Below are 19,100 nucleotides of genomic sequence, written 5' to 3'. Positions count from 1 at the left end.
CACAGGCACACACCAGCTCAGCCCAATCCGCTCTGCCTCCAAGCAATCCCCTTCTGAGTCAAGGGGATGCCCCCAGTGGGCGACGCTTCCTAGGGGCACTGATCCTGTACCCAGTCACTGAGTCGCTCTCCCACCACAGGAACTAAACTCACACAACCTAAAACAACTTTCAAAAGCTTCATTTATTGACAGGACAAAAAAATAGAATAAAAGTGAGCCTCTTCCACATTTTCTCAGCAATTCACATTTCCCACAACCTGACGTTTTGGTACTAGTAGGTTTTACCTGGAGGGAAGGCAATGCTGGAATGGCAGCAGCATTGCCTGATACCATTGTGCAATGGATGAATTACAGAACAGACAAAGACCTGTCTTACTGGAGTTTGCCTGTGTTATTTCATGGAAACCAAGTAAGCATCGTGTCTCTCTTATCAGCCGCTGAGCAGGAGGCAACAAGCTTGAGCTCAGGAATGAACTTTATCTGGTGGCACCAGTTCCCCAGAAGTGCCTGGAATAGAGAAAGATTTCAGGTGATGACATTGTGCTTTGAGCCTCAATGTGTTTCTGAGCAAATGCCTTGCTTTTAGGAGAGAAGGGATAGGGGCATCGGATTAGTCTAGTCCCTGTTTCTGCTTCTGCAAAAAAAGGAGCCAAGTGGAATATAGAAGGCAAATTGCAAGTCTGAGGGCAAGCAGAAAACAGAAGGGAGTAGAGGGGACCGGCCACAGAAGGTGGAGAAAAGAGAACGCCACAAAAGAAAGCCAGAAGGGAATGGTGGAGACACAGCATTTCCACAAAAAATAGTAGTAGGATGAAGAGAAAACCAGGTGTTCATCATTTACACCGCATAAAATTCATAAGAGCAGCTTAACTGCAACAAGAGCAGTAACATTCCCCCCAAGGGATTCCTCCCTCTGCAATCCAGTGAGCAGAGGGTCCTGTGAAGATGCATTAGCCTCCTGGGGCAGCCCGGGTGCTGTGCACAGCGAGATCATGCCAAAGTCACAGCTCTGGGAGCAGACAGTCCCAGGGGGCTGCCAGCAGAGCTGCTCAGGGCACTCACCTGGTCCCAGTGACCGCAAGGTGTGGAGGCAGCAGCAAAAGTACCTCTCCCATTTCATATGGGAAGGAGGAAGCAGGGAGAGAAGTTGGAGTGCCACTGACCCACGGTTATTAATATTTATGTTACGCTGGTGGCTTATGAGCAATAAAAATACTCAAGAACAATTTTATACCTAAGATTCACTGCCCCTTTGAGACACGCAGCGACAACAACAATTTACTGCACTGTCTTACAAGAAAAGAGTCTGGGTTTGTCTCTTCCAAGTACAGAGATCTTGGAGAGATGTGTCAGGTCTCCTGGCAGGGTTACACTTAACAGAAACACCCAATAAACACATTGCTTGAAGGCCTAAAGGAAAGTTACAAACGGTTGAAAAATATATACCTGAAGTGACAATCAAACGTCACTTTTTGCCTCGATACGTTTCAGTAGCGGGAATAAAAATGCCTTATTCTTGCAAAAGATGAACAAGCAACAAGAACCTGAAGTAGCCCACAAGGAACACACTGGTGATTACCTGGGGTCTGGCACGGGGAGGCTGCTGCACACTGCAGCCACCCAGGCCAGCACGGAGCTCAGAGCCCACGCACTGACAGCTCCCACCTCCGGCACTGAGCAGCATCATCTCTAGGAGCAGAGATCCCAGAGGCAGCAAGCGTCACTTTACACCCCAAGGAATGCAACCAGAGCTCATGAGCAGTGTTTTTTTTCCCTCAGGAACCTCTCTTGCAGAAGGGAGGCACAGGCCTCTGATCCGAAGTCCTGCTGTAAATAAGTCATTCACCCGCCTGGAGAAGCATCCTGCCAGTAATCCAAGGCCGTGGCACAGCTGTCCCCTTCAACAAGGCAAAAGATCCCATCACATTTGTTGCCACTGATACCGAGGAATTCTGTGCCAGATCTGTGGGGAGATCCCATGTCACAGGGCTAATGACACGCTGGTGGCACCGTGTCTTCGCATGCTTCTAACCGAAGGCATGCACAGCCATGCAGACAGCGATTCACAAGCATGCACAGTACTAAATATGCTGGCAACATCCTCATCACAAACGAAGGATTAATTTCCTTTGACTTCCAAGGTGCAGACAGCGTGCGCAATCCCAGAACCCATAGTAATTTTTGTACTTTACCAATGGTTTCATCAATAGCTCCTATTGCCAGCAGGCTGGCATTGCTCAGACCCACCACATCAGTGACCCCCGCCCAATGCACTCCCTGGTGAGTGTAGCCAAGCTGCAAAGAAAGCAGTTTCAGAACACAGGCAAACCCAGTGCCACTGCCTGCTGCTCTAACACCTTCACTGTCACTCCAAGGGATAAACGGGCTTCCTTGCGCCTCTGCTCCAGGATGAACTCCACCCCAGAGGAGCTGCAAGTCAGATCCTTTTCATCTGCAATAGCCTTTAGAGAAAACTAAGAAGTTCAAGAAAACTCTACAAGAACGTTTGTTTGAAGCTCGCTAATGACAAGATGGAAAGAAACAGGAATCAAGGGTCTAATTGCACCTCTCCAGTGCTCAGCCCTGATTCATTAACTTGCACTCAATCTAGAAGTTGACTTAGCAGGCAGCAATTTGAGCCAAGACCAGATGCTTCTGTTTAAACAGACTCTCCTGGGAAACCAATTTAAAATATTCCTTATACTAAATTTGATTGTTTCCCCTCTTAGGCTCCCTAAAAATTTTTCAGGAGAGAAGCAGCAATATGGAGAAAAAGTAATTTTCACAGATATCTTCAACCATCAAGTCCTGCACACTTCCACCACCTCGCAGCACTCTGGAGGGGGGGAGCAGAAAACCTCCCCATTGCTGGGCACAATCTACTAAATTCAGGGGTTTATGTACAGCAGTCAAACCAGATTGATTAAACCCAAAAGAGAACCCAAATTTGCTAACTTTCAGATCTCCAGGGTTTCATCCCAAAAGCTCTCTCTGGATGGAAAGTTGCAAGGCTAAGGAGAAAGATGGCTTTGAAATGGAGCAGGAAAAAGGATACTCTGCTTAGATTAACAGTCAAGCATACACAAGAAGCACATCATACATGTACTTCACCTCAGTGAAGACCTCTACAACCCCTAAAAAATCAGAACCAATTTGTCTTTTGAGTCATAGATTCAAGAAAAGTAGAAGAACCTCAGGGCCAGGGGGACCTAACCCAACCCCTGCCTGCAGTGGAATCAGGATCTTTACCTCTCAGCTAAACGTTTGTGAAACCTTTCCACTCTTCTTAGGTCACATTCTGCTCGGCCTTTGTATTAGAACAGGAAAAAAGAAAAAAAAAAAAAAGTCTGTTAAATATGAGTACTTTAAGTTTGATTCCATGAATTTGTCCTTTTTCACCATGGACAAAGTCAAACTCTTTTCTTTGCAACAGCCTCTTACGCATACAGGCTTAAGTCTCTTCCTCCATCCCCAGTGCAGTCTTCTCTCTAGGTTAGATCGACCTCAGTTCTTTTAATCTTCCTAAATAGGCCATTTCACCTTTGTAAATCTAAACCTCATGAAGGAGAATAGCTGCAATATCTTATATCCCGGTTTGTCTTGGTAACAGGCACAATCTTGCACAACCTACTAAATTCATAGTTTTACATACAGTAGCCAAACCAGACTGATTAAACCCAAGAGAACCCATCTCCAGGAGTCATTCATCAGCAAATCTATTATCTTATAATAAACACTGTTCTTAAATGAGGGACTGGTTTATTAAGCCAATTTCATCTGGGAAGATGTTCACGTTTTCCATTTGATGTAAAATGAATGCTTAAGTAGTAGACATTTTTCATGGCTTCACAGGAGAGCCATTAAGTGGAAGATAAATACAAGCAGCTCTTAATGTAGGATTGCTCCTCAAAAATATCTTACAATGGGATTACATTGCTGGGCATCTTAGAAAGCAGGTGTGATTTGTTTTCCAACATGGTAGCATTGCTTCTGAATTCCTGTAGCACATAGTCCAGATACTCTTCCTACAAGACAGACACTGATCTAATTTGCACAGCAACAAAAGAAGAGCAGAATTAATTATCTCAGGTTCTGTGGTGTTGACAGAGTGAGAATTACAGTAGATAGCTATGAAAATAAACACTACCCTACCACCAGTAACAAATGATGTTCGATTTTTCTTTTAAATAAATCAGGAAATTACTTTTGCATCTGCTATTCCTTAACCCTCATCTTTCATCACAGAGGACAGTGTCATTACCCAGGCTATGAAGCATCACAATCAATGTCAGTCTTCATAACATATCAAAGTCTTTATTGTTCATATTATAGATGATTTCTTTCATTGCAGTGCAGAACTCATTCATATCCAAACCTGTGGAAATAAGCATCACAGATTGACAACCTGGACTAAATCAGATAATTCATTTCTGAGCAAAAAGATCACAAGGAGAGCATGCTATAAAAACACTGTATTAAAGGTGATCCCCAAAAGAGCCCTGCAGCAGATTTCTAGCTTCCAAATCAGCAAATATGTTTACTGGAAGTCTAAACTTTGCAAATAGTTTATAACTTTCATGCACCCAGACATGTCTAGTATGCATCTTTTCTAAGTTTGATCATTAATACATGCACAGAGATGCACGCATCTATTCTGCACAGAGATTCTGATAACCGTGTCCTGCAGAAAGGGAGGAAAACCTGGAGCAGAGCAAATACACTGGAACACTCTTACAAGATTACTAGTTCTGGCATATTATCTAGAGCTATAAGAAACTCTCTGCTTCAAAACCTTTACCGCCCAAGTTAACCAAGCTTACACCTCTTGCTAGTGTAAGCAAACTGTGAAGATAACAGCACTGTGAGATCAGGGCTAGCTAGCTGGGAGACATTTAGGGTAACCCAAGTGTTATGACTCAATTTAGACAATGCTTTATAACAAATTCTAATCCATGTTTAGTAGCACAGGCTTCAATCCATAGCTGTGGTGGAGCTGACAAAGTTATCAAGACAGAGAGAGCTCCCAGCCCTTGTGGGCACAGCTGACGTAGGTGGCTGTCCAGCCACCCTGCTGCAGCAGCTGAAACAGTGGCATCTTGTGGCTCGTTTGCCCAAACAGCAGAGTGAAAATAGTAAAAGCATAGATTTGCTCAGTACTGAAAATAAAGTCTCCTCTGCAGAAATATTATGTAAACTTGGATATTTTCCGCTCAGAACAGTTTCAAAGGTAGGGGTAGCTGGATGCACGCATTTCTGAGCAGAGAGAACTGCAGGAAACTCCCAGTACAGAAGAAAACTTATCTCCACTGTCTCTCTTCAGGACCCTGAAAGCATCCCCTTTTCCTGCAGATTAGGCTGGAAGAGATTACAAAATATTGATTTCATTGATTTCAATATATTTCACACAATTTTTATAGTTATAAAAATATAAGTTTAAGATATTAATGTTTATTAATATTATGGGCAAATAGTTATATAAAATACCCAAAGCAGTGATCAAAAGTTCCAAAGTGTCTTCAAAGCACCAAGTGACCTGCTGCAGTTTTTTCACTTAGCCCATCAGAATTACGTTTTCAGGCTTTCTGCCCTCTATTTATCTGCACCACGGCTGCTCATTCACATTGTGCTGGTTTTGAAGACAAAGTGATCATTAAACAGGAGCAAACCTGCGTGGATGAATGGAAATAACCTTTATGAACACGCTCTCCATGACAATGCCTTTATTGCAGCTCACACCCATGCTAGTTTAAGATTAGCCAGCTCAAATAATACTATCAAGGTAGCCATGGCAGCACCAAGCCCCACACGTGCTAATCACCCCCACCCAGCCTCCCAGGCCCCCAGGACTTGAACTAACCTTAATAAAACTGCAGTAAGAGGGAAGATCTCATTCCTTTGTTACACCGAGAGCCAAGCTCTGCCTACCCACCCAAGTATTTAGTAAGGATCTGCTGTGACTGGGACTTTGAGGAGGCTCCAGAAGAACAGCCTTATCTGAGAAAGGAGGAAATGATCTGCCACCAGGTGCTTGTCTCATCTCTCAGCACTGTATCAGAGAAAGTTGTCACTTCTCCTGGTGCTACTCACCCTTGTAGCAGCACAGGTTTATTTCATCTGCCCCCACACATCCACTGGGAACCTGCCTGTGAAGCCATCAGCGAGGTCTCTTATTTCATAGACCCCAGACAAAAAACAAAGGATGCAGGAAAACAGCAAGAAAGGGGGAATGTCTCAGGACCTATTTGTCAAGGATGCACCAACCTTGCCCCATCTGGTCCTGATGGATGAAGTGGTTCTTCTCCAGCTGTTCTGTAAAAGCACTTTCACGTAATGCTAAGTAGTCATGGGATGTGTCACTGCTCCTGGGGTCACAGGGACAGTCCCCAGGGTGACTGCTCCACCTCTTCACCCTGCTCTACCTTTACACAGGGCTGCTGCAGAGCCACACAGTAACTGTCTCAAACCTCTCCATTTTCCCCCTCCTCCTTCTCTCAGAAAGCCCTTTTTGGAGAAAAGCCAATAAATATGGTTTTGTATTCAGGTTTTGAAAATGCACCCGCCTTCACTGTCCGTCCCCCCCCCCCCCCCCTTTTAACTTCATCCGCTTATCACTTCATAAATATCAACCTGCAGAGCTTTGAATACATTGAGATTTATATCCAGGCAGCCCCATGAGATTTAATGCTTTCTGAATGTCCATTCAGCCTTATGCATCCCCTGGGGACAAGATCAGAGTCAGAGCACTATCAGAAGATTGGCAGACAACCATTTTACAAAATTACTTTCAAGAGAAAAACGTCTGCAAAACATCTCTCAGAAGGAAAAACAAGAACCACATCAGGTCTTGTTTCCCAAAGATCTGATAGGTTAGCCAAAAATTTTTAATTGACGTATACATACACATTTTGCATGTTTATATATACACTTTACATGTAATTTTCCTGAAGCATGTATATAAAGGCTGCAGTTCAAAAAGCTAGCCAGCTGTGCGGAGAAAGAATTTTTTTTATTTTTTTTTTTTTGAAACAGAGATTGGCTTTTGTGCCTTCAAAGCTGGAATTGCCTTCTGTAAACTTTTATTTTTACCTTAGAAAATGTTCGGGTTGAAGTTTAATAGAGAAGGAACAAAACTGAAGAGAAAGACAGTTTCTTAGAAGACAGATTGTCTGTCTTAATGAGGGTTTAAGCATGCGTATTTTCAGAAATACCATTTCCTTTCTGATGGTCAAATCATTCAGTTTAACAGGCATTACTCAAAAAAGAAAATACTTGTTTTGTGTCTTTGGATGAGCATTGCTTGTATTAAAACTCTAGCCCGTCTCCTGCAGTACTGCTTCCTAACCACGTACTGCCAGTCCAGTATTTGTGTACTGATTATTCCTCTTTAACCCCAGAATATTCCACTACTCTTTCCTTAAAGGTGTTCTCCCACAGATTCCTTCCCAGTTTTCTCCTACCATTTCATGGCATGATTTTATTCACATGCATTTCTCTTGGTCCTTTTACAAATGCAACCTTCTCTAATTTCTACTTCCATACATACCCCTCAATGTTCCCTAGTCACATTAGTTTAGCACACTTCCTTCCTCTAACTCTAAGCTTATTAACTACCCAAATACACTTTCTGCAAGGAATTGACAACCAGTCACAAAATCTCATCCCAGGAGCTCTTACTTACCAACCGAGTTCACTGAGATCTCTTTTCTGCAAAACCACGGTTGTATCCCTGTGTTCTAAGCATTGTCAGCTACGGCACTGTACGCTCTCATCCAAACAGTTTGCAGTTTCATATTCCAGTTAGCCAGAACTAGATACACAACAACTTTATCTCCTTGTTTTCTCTGCATCAAAAGACCAGAAAGTTCTTCAGCTGTCCTGCCAACAACACACAGGTTCCCTAATGCATTCCCTTACATCCACCAGTAGCCTGAGTAGCTTGCAGCCCCTGTAATAGTTCAGTACATTCTTCCAGTTATTCACGAGGTTGCAGACACCAAACCCCCACTTATTTGCTGCCCTACAAAGGGGAAGTTTTACTTTAGAGCTCATATTCTTTTTCCATCTTAAATCAGTTTACACTATTTTATACTTGCTCAACTCTGAAAGAGATATACTTGACCTAACACTCAAGCACGAAGTCTTTTAGCTCAACCCATGCTTTGCCAAGAAGCCACTACCCTTGATTTAGTTCTCGACACACAAGTTATCCCAGCAATGCTGCTAAGCCCATGCTACTATCCCCTGTATGTCTTCCACTAGGTTTACAAACTGACTTGCTAAAAATACCTCGTGAGAAGTAGATTCCAGCCTTACCCTTGGAAGGGTATTTTAAGAAAAAATCCCACTCCTGAAGAACATGGATGTTCTTGAGAATGGACATTTGACTAGACAGACTACAAGATCACCGAGTGCTCCAACAGTCACACTAAATAGTGATATGATACAACAGTGAGTAAGTTTTTGGCCTTTATTTGAAGGCTTTTAACAGTTACAGTAAGAATTGTCATTGCAAACCAGGAAGATTGAAAAAATTGAACAATAAGAGTTAAAAAATATTCACAAGCCCACCTGCAAGTAAGACATACAGAAAGGAGATGTGAGCTTTTGGTTCTTCCATTCTGTTCATTTTTCAAATATCTGATAAAACCAAGATACTAAGAAAGGTTGGATGCTATCTGAATTGTTCCAGTAGGTGAGCATTTACTATTTAACAGCATATACTGTACCAGTGTAACAGAGTAGCTATATTAAATCTATGGGTTTGAGTTGGTTTCATCATCATTTGCTTCCCAAAAAGGACACTAAAAACAGATTATGCCAAGATATCTGTGATGCAGTCATTTAAGTTGACCACAAGCTTGGCCCCATTCTAATTCATCTTGGTAGCACAGAACTTATTTAAGCAATTTTAAATCTTACCAACATTTTACTTACAAGACTGCAATGTCAATTTAGTTTCACAATGCACATCCAACAGGTCCACACATTGTCTCACAAAGCGCACTGACAGTTTTTCTGACTCATCTTTCTCTCAGCATAAAAGAATACTTGCTTGCTTTTAGCAGCAATTGCTTGCAACAGCAGAGTTCAAAACTGACCTAATGCATCCCATCTGATGACCTGGTTGCCTCATAGCCCCAAACACGCAATCTCATTAAAAAGAGACTTTAAGCAACCATGTTCCAGTGTGCAACTGGACTGCAAGAACGCAGACACCCCAGAAGCCACCTCCAAATTCAGCCACATGCTATTGCCACCTTTTGCTTTGAGCTGCTGGCATAACAGAGTATTTGGAGTTGATAAAAGCATGCTTCTGACCTCAAAGCAAACAAGTAATGGTAAAGAAGATTTTATGTGCATCAAACACCCTGTTCTATGTCTGCACTTCCATAGTCCAACACCAGTTTTGAAATACCAATGATGCCAATTCTTTAGAATGAGGCATCCATGGAGTGCTTGGGCGGGCCAGGAGGGTGTTCCCCAGCATGACAGAGAAGCCCTTCAGGGATCACTTCCAATTCCAAGGTTAGATACATCACATAAGCACTTCTCTGAAGAAGCTGGTCTGCTCATACATCTGAAAGAGTAACATTAAAGCTCATTTATAAAACATAATCCAAAGGAAACAAGTCAACTACTAGAGACTGGTGACAGGTGCAATTAACATCATTTGTTTATAGAACCACAGAACGGCTCAGGTTGGAAGGGACCTTAAAGATCATCTTAATCCAACCCTCTGTTAGTTATTTATAGCTAATAACCAGTGTTTTAGCAACTTTAAAACACTTTAGTCATAAACTGGCATTCCTGTTCTCCAGCCCTTCTTACACCATTAGGAGGAAGTCAACAATACACTCACATTTCATCCACTTGTGTGGAGAAAAAAAAACTCTAGCAATGTTTTCCCCCAGCACACTTCAAAGAAAATTTAAACATTGCTGCTACTTAGGTTAGAAATGAATATAAGTAGGACCAGAAAATGAAAGCTGATTTCCAGGTCCTGCAAGCTTCATAACGAAAACCACCACGATCTCTAGCTTTGCCTAATCATATCTGAAAGTATGAGAGACTCCAGCAGACATGACACTCTTGAAATACAGAACTTTATTTAGAAACTGCATAAAATAGAAAAACCCTGTCAAGAAAAGTCCGAGTCAAATATGGTTTCTCAGTAAAATGGAGTTTTAGGGCAACAAAAGTCTAAAAGGCCACAAGAGAAATAGCACCACTGCAATTTTAAACAATGGCTAGATACTTGCATTTTTGGCATTCACTGAATTTGGGTTTTTCTCTGAATTTCACAAAGATTCATGCACTACACAACAATTACCATAAAATGCTCTCCTACACACATTTTAGGACAAGCTACCACCAGGAACAAATGAATACAAGCACAACAGGACTGATCAATCTCAGTAGTGAAGGGGAATCAGAAGTCTTGCAGGATCTTGCCAAACACAACAGTAACGCGGGGCATGATAGCAAAAAAGAGGGACAGTTAAAGAAAGTACTTTAAATATTAATATTTAAGTTAGTCTCAGTACTGTATTTTCTGCAGGAACGTTAGCTCTGTTAGCCAGCATCTTTTAGTTTTGACCCCAGAAAACTAGTGAAGTGGCAAGTATTATTATTAGATACGTCCTGGTTTAAAAAAAATACAAAATCATCCTCACGTGCTCAATTCATTTTCATTCTAAGAGAGTTGCACAGTGCAAGTCCCGTTACAACCATTGGATTTGATAGCACTCCTTGGGATGGGAAAGAGAAGAAAACCAGTGAGAGACCAAAAAGCATACCAACAAAAATAAACAGTTATAAAAACAAGAGCCAGAAAAGAAAGTTACTTCCGAAGAACCTTTTAGGCAGTAAGACTGGATGCCCTTTGCTTTTTGTTGTTTTTTGTTTTGTTTTGAAACAGAAAACACAGTACATTTTGGCAAAGTCATTAGCCACAATGCCATAGAAAAAGGCTTTAGCACTCTTCAAGGTAATTTATGTGTCTCAGCTGTTCATACTCCCTCTAATCTTGTGACAGGCAACGTTAAGGCCTATTTCATCGAGAACTAATCACTCAGTAAGCAGCTTTACATAGGAATGAAGTTTTGTTTTAATAGCCCCTTTTGAGCACTTGCTGACAAAGTGAGACTGCCATGCAAGGCCTCTCAGACAGCAGTGAATGGAGTTAAACAAGCGTCTACCCCAGTATGAAGCACATAAAATCTCCTGTCACATTACTTCAATTTGGCATATGGAAGCATATTAAATACTCTTAAGGCATTTTATAATTTCTGTGCTGCAATTTCACATTAACTCAATCTTTCTGTGAGTCAGAGTCTTTAAGTTCTCTACTACACGCCACCTTAGATACAAAAAGAGTCTTTCCACAAACCAGTGTTTTACCAGCAAACCATTCTGCAACAAGTTCCAAATATTCAGCCTCTTGCTCCCTAAATATACCACCTAGATGTGAATACTGCTCTGCTACAATGTGAGAAAGAGCTCCTAACTCAAACCCACTGTAAAAAGAGTGAAACTTCCGCAAAGTGCACTTTAAGAAGAGGTACTTTTTTTTGCTTATGAAAAGAAACCAGTGAGTCCTCTAAGAATAAAGTGGAGTATTTTACAGTTAAGCACATGATCTGGGGCAAAGAATTCTGATGTTGCTGCTCTGCTGGTACAGTATGTGGTCTGTTAATACTCTTCTTGTTCTTCCTGCGGTGCTCCTTCGTCAGGTATCACAAAGCCTTCCTGAAAGGGGATAAAACAAGTGCTTTAATGAAAAACTTATGTTCAGCCAATTCCCAGCTACTCTGTACACTCCTTTAATGTATTTATTTATACTTAGAACATTGAAAAGGAAGTACCCTTAAGTCAACCATTTACAGTGTCAAGATAAGTTACAGAAGGCTTATTTTCCTCATCTTTGATCTATTTGTTATATACTCTCCATGAGAGCCCGATCTTGTTTGTTGCCTGACTATAATTATGTTATCTGTTCCTTTATTACAGGAAAAAGCTAGGCCATAAACCTAAAGGAAAAAAAAAGTAGAAAGAGGGAGCACTGTAAAGCAAACCAGCTCCCAGTAACAAGGCGCGGTGCAGGGAGAACTATGCAATACAATTCATACAAGATTACTTACATCTGTGGCATAAAGAATTTCCACAATCCTCTGCAATACTGGATCATTCTCCCCTTCATTCTCCTGGCAGATCAATTCAATGTTCCTCAATTTGCCAAAGTAGAAGTCTCTCTCCTTCTCCAGATCTTCAACAGTAAGTTTCAATACATTGATCTGTCACAGGACATCAACAACAATTTATCCACCAAAGAGAAGGCAGTAGCGTCTATTCAAAAGGCAGGATCCCCAACATTCTCAGAGGCATGTTTATATGCAAAGCACTTCAGAAATAACCAAGATGTTGGAAAAGGCAGGGGGAGGTCTTAAGAGGAAGAAAAGGTCTATTTCTTAAATTATAGTAGTATTTCCAGAATAAACACCCAACCCAACACATGCAATACCACTTGGAAATTCCAAAGGCTTAGTACATGACATAGGTAAAAATTTAACTGCCTGCAGTTTTCTTTGCTAACACATTCCTTCAAGACAACTCTCTCACACTGAGGGCTGTTCTAGTTGTACTACATTCAGTATTTCACTGAAGTAGCAGCTGCTCATAGCTCAGTTGGAATGCTGCAATATCTGCAACACAGCTGTGGAAATACTTAAAAACAATGCTATGCGTGATATGGCACACACTAGATTTAAATGCCTGGGCGCTCATGTACTGCATAAGCGGTTTTGCTCCTATCAGGAGAGCAAGACCTTTATAACGAAGGCTTCTGATTAAGTGATTCTAAATGAACTTAATAGATACAGATCTTTCTGCTATCTCCCTAACACAATCATTTCATGCTATTAAAATATATTTATGCATACACCATAAAGCACAGGGCAGTCCAGAAGGCCATTTTGGCAACACACCTGCTCAATCAATCCTGCTGATTCATCATCTCCTGCAGCCTTTTTCACCATTCCAGTCCCAGTTTTCGCAGTCGTTGGGGTCCTCTGTGTAACAATCGGCCTCTGTGGGGCTGCAAGATTGACTTAACATTAGCTTTTCCTAGAACACCTTTTTCCCCTGCCCTAAAAGCATTGTCCCCCTTCCAAGCATGCTTAGGCACGTAAAACTTTGAAGACATGTTTGTATATGAAGTATTCCTCCTTTACTCCGTGTGACGTGCATTTTCTTTCACGTCTTGGCACCAATCCTAGCTGTTTTCTCTTTCTGTAGCTCCAAGATAACTGGGTACAAAAGCAAGATTCAGAGTTTGAAGCCTAGCATCTCAGAAATTAGACGCAAAATAATACAGTTCTGTACCCTGATTTTAATTAGCGACCCAGTCTTATTTCCCCCAGAGTTTTTAAATGATTTAGGTAATTTTTAACTGTCTTCTCTACCTGCACTGCCAGAACCGAGAGATTTCTTGGGTTTGTTCACAACTGGTGCAACAAGATTTGGTGCTACTGTCTCTTGGCCTTGCCGGGCAGCAACGGGATCGTATTCCTTCCCATCATAGTTCGCATCAAAAAATTTTTTGAACCACTGAACAAATTCAAAGTTGTCCTGAAATTTTCCTTTCACTAGTTTGTCCACAGGAATTATCTGGAAAAAAAAAAAAAAGATTAAATTTGTTTTAAGGGTAAAGAACCTCTTTCTCCCTTACTACATAAGAAGTTTTAAAATAATAAGCATATGCAATTCTTTATGCCGTCTAGAGGAAATCCTCCTTGGACATAACTGTATGTAACACAGATTTTTTCCTAATAGTTAGAATTAAAATCATGGTTTCACTGTGAGGGCCCAGCTAGTTTGAAGTAGTTCTGCAGCAAAGTTTCTGCTGCATCAAGTTCCGTTGACAAACACTTATCTGTAAATTTGAAGGTGGCTCACCCAGGGCTAGCTCTCATATACTTGAACTGCTGACAATTTCACAGCCTGCTAACACACAGAACTGCTACAAGGTTGAAACACCACCTTTTAGTTTATTACAGTGTCTCTGGAATGAGGAAGATTATTAAAAAAGACAGCAAATCATGAAGATCTGGCTGTAGGCCACAAGATTTCAGCCTGGCAGCGGCCAGGAATCATTACTGTTAGGTGATCATTTGGCACTTTGGGCACAGCTGCCCGGGTCTGGGCAGGCTGCACAAGTTCTTTCCCCAAGGTATAAGACTGACCAAGCACGTGTTCAAGCTGTTAGCCAACAAAGAACGAGATGCCTTCTTAATCAGAAGTTTTAACAAGGGAATGCTCTGCATTGTACCAAACATGCTATCAGTAACTAGTAACTAGGTACAGCACGCTTCTGTAAGCATAACACACACTTGAGCTATGAAAAAACTTACATCTCATTGTCACCACTTTAAAGTTACATATACCTGTAAAGAGGAATTTGAGATCCTTAAGACTACCATACCAACGGCTTATGGGAACACACTGTTTGAACCATCTTTGTAGTGTATAAGATCAAGTAAAATTCATCTCAAATTTCAATACTAGTCTGTGCTATGTTGTGCTACGTTTAATATTAGTCTGTGCTAAGTTGTACAGAACTAAAATGGAAGAAATCATCTCCATCATTAAGAAATGCACACCTAACCTCAGCTGGAGAAGAGCAGATTATATCAATACAACTGAGGACCCCAGTGCAAACCAACAATTTTGAGATTTGCAAGCCAGAAACAAACTGTCCCCAGATTTATTCAGCTCCAGATTTAAAAGCACATTCCATCTACTTGGTATTAAGAGCAAGGAGAATCAGTTACAGTCCAGCTTACTTTGTCAACACCCATTCGTTTAAAACCTGCTTGTAGAACCTTGAAGTTTTGAATGTATTCGTGTTCCAATTTTGCTTGAAACTTCACTTTCTTGAGCGCTACAGAACCTGGAAAGAGCATGTCCATAAACTGACAGTACGCAGCACCTGCCGAGAGAAGAACACAGCTGAGGATGAATCAAGCCACCTCGCTAGCCTACACAAGCTGGTTTTCAGTCAGATCAGCAAACTGACCTGACTCATTCCACAGCTACACATTCCCTTAAAGGCAACAACAGCAAGATAACAGAACCCTTTGATCTGTTTTGGTGCAGCATGGCTGTCAGTAAGCTTAAATGAACTGTAAAAGTAAACTTTTGGTCTCATGGCTTCACGTCTCACAAAGAAGAGCAACATCACCTCTATAATTCCCAGCGAAAAAAAAAAAAACATGTAATTTGGCTTTCCTTTACTCGTGGATATCAGCACAAATCTGTTACATGTGTCTGACACGCATGTGATCTACTCTCATCAACACCAACAAAACTAGAAAAAGAATTATTCTAAAATATTATATTTAACCACCAAAACAGTGTCATTTACTTACTGAAACCAAAACATAAAATTCAAGGTGCTCTCAAAGTTGAGAGACCAAATTAAGCTGAATTATATTTAATCCAAGCTTTAATCAAAGAACTGATATCAGACTATTTCTTTCCATTCATTTTAAATCCTTCATGTCCTTCAGTTCAGGAAGAGCAGGATTCAGTTCAGCCACAGTGAGCAGGCAACTGTACACATCTACTAAAGAAAGACATTTAAACCTGTATTTTGTCGCTCTACAGTGATGATGTGCAACTGTGTGCCCCTGAAAATACACGCATCACATTCCGAGCATTATTTCCCACCCAACATCAGAGAATAAAGTGCACAAGGAGAGTAACGTGAGCCTTAACCTAAAGCACCAGGCAGCTCCATGAGAAGCCTTTTTTGTGAGACACACAAGGTCAAGCAGTAACACACCCTGACACTGCCCTGAACTTGCCTATTCATCTCAGCCACAGGCCTGTACCACCCCTGTTCTGTCAAGGTATTTAGCAGGTTGTTTGGAGCTCCTGCTTTCACCCTGTGACTAGAAGATTGCTGCTCATACACTGGCACAAAGAAAAACATTCCCCATCTCAAAACAATTTGTAATCTGTAAAGTAAATATGATTTTTTTAATTAAAAAAAAAAAAAGGAAAATATATAGCATATATAAGCCAAAATGATCTGTGCATTTACGCAACCCCAAACTGCTGCTGTCAATACTGCCCTTACCAAAGGCAGCAAGGCTTGGAAACCTCTGCTCTCACAGGCCTGCAGCAGTGAAAGCCACCTCCACACCTGCACAGGCTTGGAGTATTTTTGCAGGCACTGGAAATGTACTGACAGTTCCAAACTTATTTCAAGCTTTTTCCTTTTACTCAGCTCCCAATTTCCACCTCTGTCGTTCTCTGAGCAACATCTTATCTCAAACTCACCACACGAGACACGCTTCCACTCTTCACCAAGTCCCTTTCATCTCCCTGCTGCAGTTATTCAAATCACCATCTTCTACCTAGGCTGCATTTTTAGCCTTAGGATTTTTTTTTCTGCTGTTAGTCCACACACTATTATTTTTTATTCGTTCCTACAAGCGTCCTCCCACACACACAAACACACACACTCCTCCCTGTGATGACATGTGACTTCATCTCTGCAGCGCAGTCACTTCCCCTTTTCTGCTCACAGCTATCAGATATTCATCTTTGATGAAGTCAGCTCAATCCACACTAACTCAGGGTCCCACTGACCGATGGGAGAGCAGTTCACTAAAAGCAGCTGCAGATTCCTCAAGGTGAACCCAGGAATTACCAGGATGCTTTGTCTCACGCCTCTCCTCCAGCCCAACCTGAGCCTCTAGGCACTCCCCAAACCTCCTCGTGCTTCTCCTCCAGCAGTCACATCTGCGTACGCTACTTACCGTCCTTGCAAGGCGTTACATCCCCATCAGAATAAACTCCCTACTAGAAAACAACTTCTAAGAGTCTTTTATCCACGTTAGCCCCTTTCCCTTCTTATTCTGTTTACGCCGCAGCGAACCTGGAGAATACACCTTTTTTAGCAATACGCTGCTAAAAAACAGCTTGAAAAGCTCCAGTTTTAACCAGACCACAACAGCAGATGCTAAATAGACGTTAAGCAGGGAGCTGCTCCTCCCCCCAGCACACAGGGCTGGGGAGGGCTCGGTCGGGGCAGGTTCACCCCGGTCTCCCCCGGTCCCCGGTCCCCCCCTCACCTGAGCAGAGCTGCTCGATCTTGGTCAGCGCCAGCTGCAGGGACTCGTTGATCCACGCCAGCATGTCGTGCCGGCTCAGGTTGTCGCTCGTCACCGACGTGGAGTACACGTTCACCGCCATCTTCTGCGGGACACAACCGGGCCATCAGCCCCCACCACGGCCTCGCTCCACCGGCACCGGCGCTCGGGGGGGGAAGAAGGCTCCAGAGGGGGGTGGGAGCAGCCCGAGCGCCTCCCGGAGCCTGCCCAAAACCGGGCCCGGCCGCGCCCCCCCCCCCCAGCCCGGCCCGGCCCGGCCCGGCCCCGGGGCTGCTCCGCGCCGCTCAGGGCCGCGGCCCGGCCGAGGGGCGCGCCCGGGGCAGGCGGGGCCGGGCCCTGCAGGCCGCACGCTGAGCCCCGCACCCCTCCCCGCTCCCCTCAGCCCGGCCCAGCCCGGCCCAGCCCCAGCCCCAGCCCCAGCCCCGGCCCCAGCCCCGGTCCCGGCCCGGCCCCGCCCGTTACCTGCCCGCTCCGGCCCCGTCTCCCCCGCGTTCAAACCGGCCCCGCCCGCCTGCCCCGGGCCCACGTCACGCGCACGCTACGCGCTCACGTCACCGTGACGTCACGGCGCGGCGGCCCCCGGCGCCGCGCGCAGCAAAGAAAAAAAAAAAGGGGGCGGGGGGGGGCGGGGACAGGCGTCGAGCCGCTACCGCGCGGCCCCGCCCACCCCGCACGAGGGCTCGCGTCTGATTGGAGGAGCCGGCAGGCCCCGCCCCTCACCGCGGCTCCATTCATTAACTCCGGCCGCGCGGCGCGTGCCGGCTAGGAAGCCCCGCCCCTATCCTGAAGCCCCGCCCCCCGCGGTACGGAGCCCGGCGCCGCGCGGGGAGAGCGGTGGCGGAGCCGGGGGGGCGGGCGACGGAGCGCGGAGCCCCGGAGCCCCCCCCCGGGCCAGGAAAGTGCTCGGGCAGGGCCCCTCCGTTAGTCCCCAGAACATTAAAAAACCACACAAAAGGCGTTGAACAAAACACTTTTTTTTTCTCTTATTTTCAAAGCTCGTATAAAAAACCCGCAACACTTTTGACATCAAAAATCCTTACTCTAGAAAAATAGCACCGGGGAGAGTGAGAGGCCTTCACCGTGTGTTCAGAAGGCTTTTTGGGGATCCACCTCTCCGTACGACATCTTTACACACACGCAGGAGGCTCCGGCACCGGGACCTGGCAGCTGCAGCTCCCGGGCAGCCTCACGCCAGGCCCGCTCACTCCCGTGGTCTTGGTTTGCTTTCCCCAAGTCCTTTTGGATTTTTTTTTCTCTTCTTTTTCTTTCGATCAGACAGGAAGGGATGCGAGATGTGGCACAGGAGATGTGGCTGAGTGGAGGTCACACGTTCACCTGCTTTGGAAAACAAAGCTCCCAGGCCTGAGGAGCAGCAGGGCGGCAGGGCGGCTGCCCAAACCCCCCCGGCACCAGCAGAGCCCCCCCGATGTGGGACGGGTGCCAGGAGGTGCTGGGGGGCCTCGTCCCTGCGGGGTGTGCACATGGGAGGCTGGGGGGTACTGCTGCAGCGCAGTCACTGGGGAGCACCACGGGGGGGGACTCAGGAGCGACCCCCAGGCAGCATCAAGAAAAACGCCTCGGCCTTCAGCGGGGTTTTCAGCTGGGCTTCCCCTGCTGCACAGCCCCGCAGGCAGCCTCAGCGGGGGACAGGAGCAGGCAGCAGCCACGGCACAGCCCAGGCACGAGGGGGGGGGACACCCGCGAGCCACTGGCCAGAGAGGTAGAAGGAGAGGGGGGAGCCCTTGGTCCCACAGGTGCCACAGACCCCACGTGCGTGCGGCACCGGCTGCTGCCTGCCCTGACCGTTCATTTGGGAAACAAATGCTCGGAGAACATTTTCCTTTGTGGATGCTGGAGCCAGATCCTCCCTGCTCTGCTTCCTCTTTAACCTTTCAATCCACTCAGCAGGAGTTTGAAATGCGA

General features: G+C 44.5%; 2 protein-coding genes across 2 annotated transcripts; both read right to left on the bottom strand.

The window, feature by feature from the left end:
- Window positions 1-396: 396 nt before the first annotated feature.
- EFCAB8 (EF-hand calcium binding domain 8) lies at window positions 397-1,980 on the bottom strand (the record flags this gene model as incomplete). Its single annotated transcript, XM_084296406.1, has 3 exons — window positions 397-507; window positions 1,653-1,689; window positions 1,847-1,980. The coding sequence occupies 3 exons, from the start codon at window positions 1,978-1,980 to the stop codon at window positions 397-399; spliced, it is 282 nt and encodes a 93-aa protein (XP_084152532.1).
- Window positions 1,981-10,084: 8,104 nt separating this feature from the next.
- Window positions 10,085-17,706, bottom strand: MAPRE1 (microtubule associated protein RP/EB family member 1). The gene is made up of 7 exons (XM_084296637.1): window positions 17,640-17,706; window positions 17,139-17,262; window positions 14,841-14,986; window positions 13,461-13,665; window positions 12,984-13,093; window positions 12,141-12,293; window positions 10,085-11,748 (listed from the first exon to the last, which is right to left on the bottom strand). Exons 2-7 carry the CDS (start codon window positions 17,257-17,259, stop codon window positions 11,692-11,694), a joined length of 792 nt encoding a protein of 263 aa, XP_084152763.1. The 5' UTR covers window positions 17,260-17,262; window positions 17,640-17,706; the 3' UTR covers window positions 10,085-11,691.
- Window positions 17,707-19,100: the final 1,394 nt, after the last annotated feature.

Source organism: Netta rufina, assembly GCF_964035555.1.
Source record: "Netta rufina genome assembly, chromosome: 16".
NCBI lineage: Eukaryota > Metazoa > Chordata > Aves > Anseriformes > Anatidae > Netta > Netta rufina.
This window is presented reverse-complemented; position numbering and strand designations above follow the sequence as displayed.

Excerpts from the sequence above, each read along its gene's own strand:
- MAPRE1 (XM_084296637.1), bottom strand. The coding sequence starts at position 17,259 with ATGGCGGTGAACGTGTACTCCACGTCGGTGACGAGCGACAACCTGAGC. Across the intron at positions 13,666-14,840 it reads AACGAATGGGTGTTGACAAA|ATAATTCCTGTGGACAAACT; the intron begins GTAAGCTGGACT and ends TTTTTTTTCCAG. Across the intron at positions 13,094-13,460 it reads TCTCGGTTCTGGCAGTGCAG|CCCCACAGAGGCCGATTGTT; the intron begins GTAGAGAAGACA and ends TCAATCTTGCAG.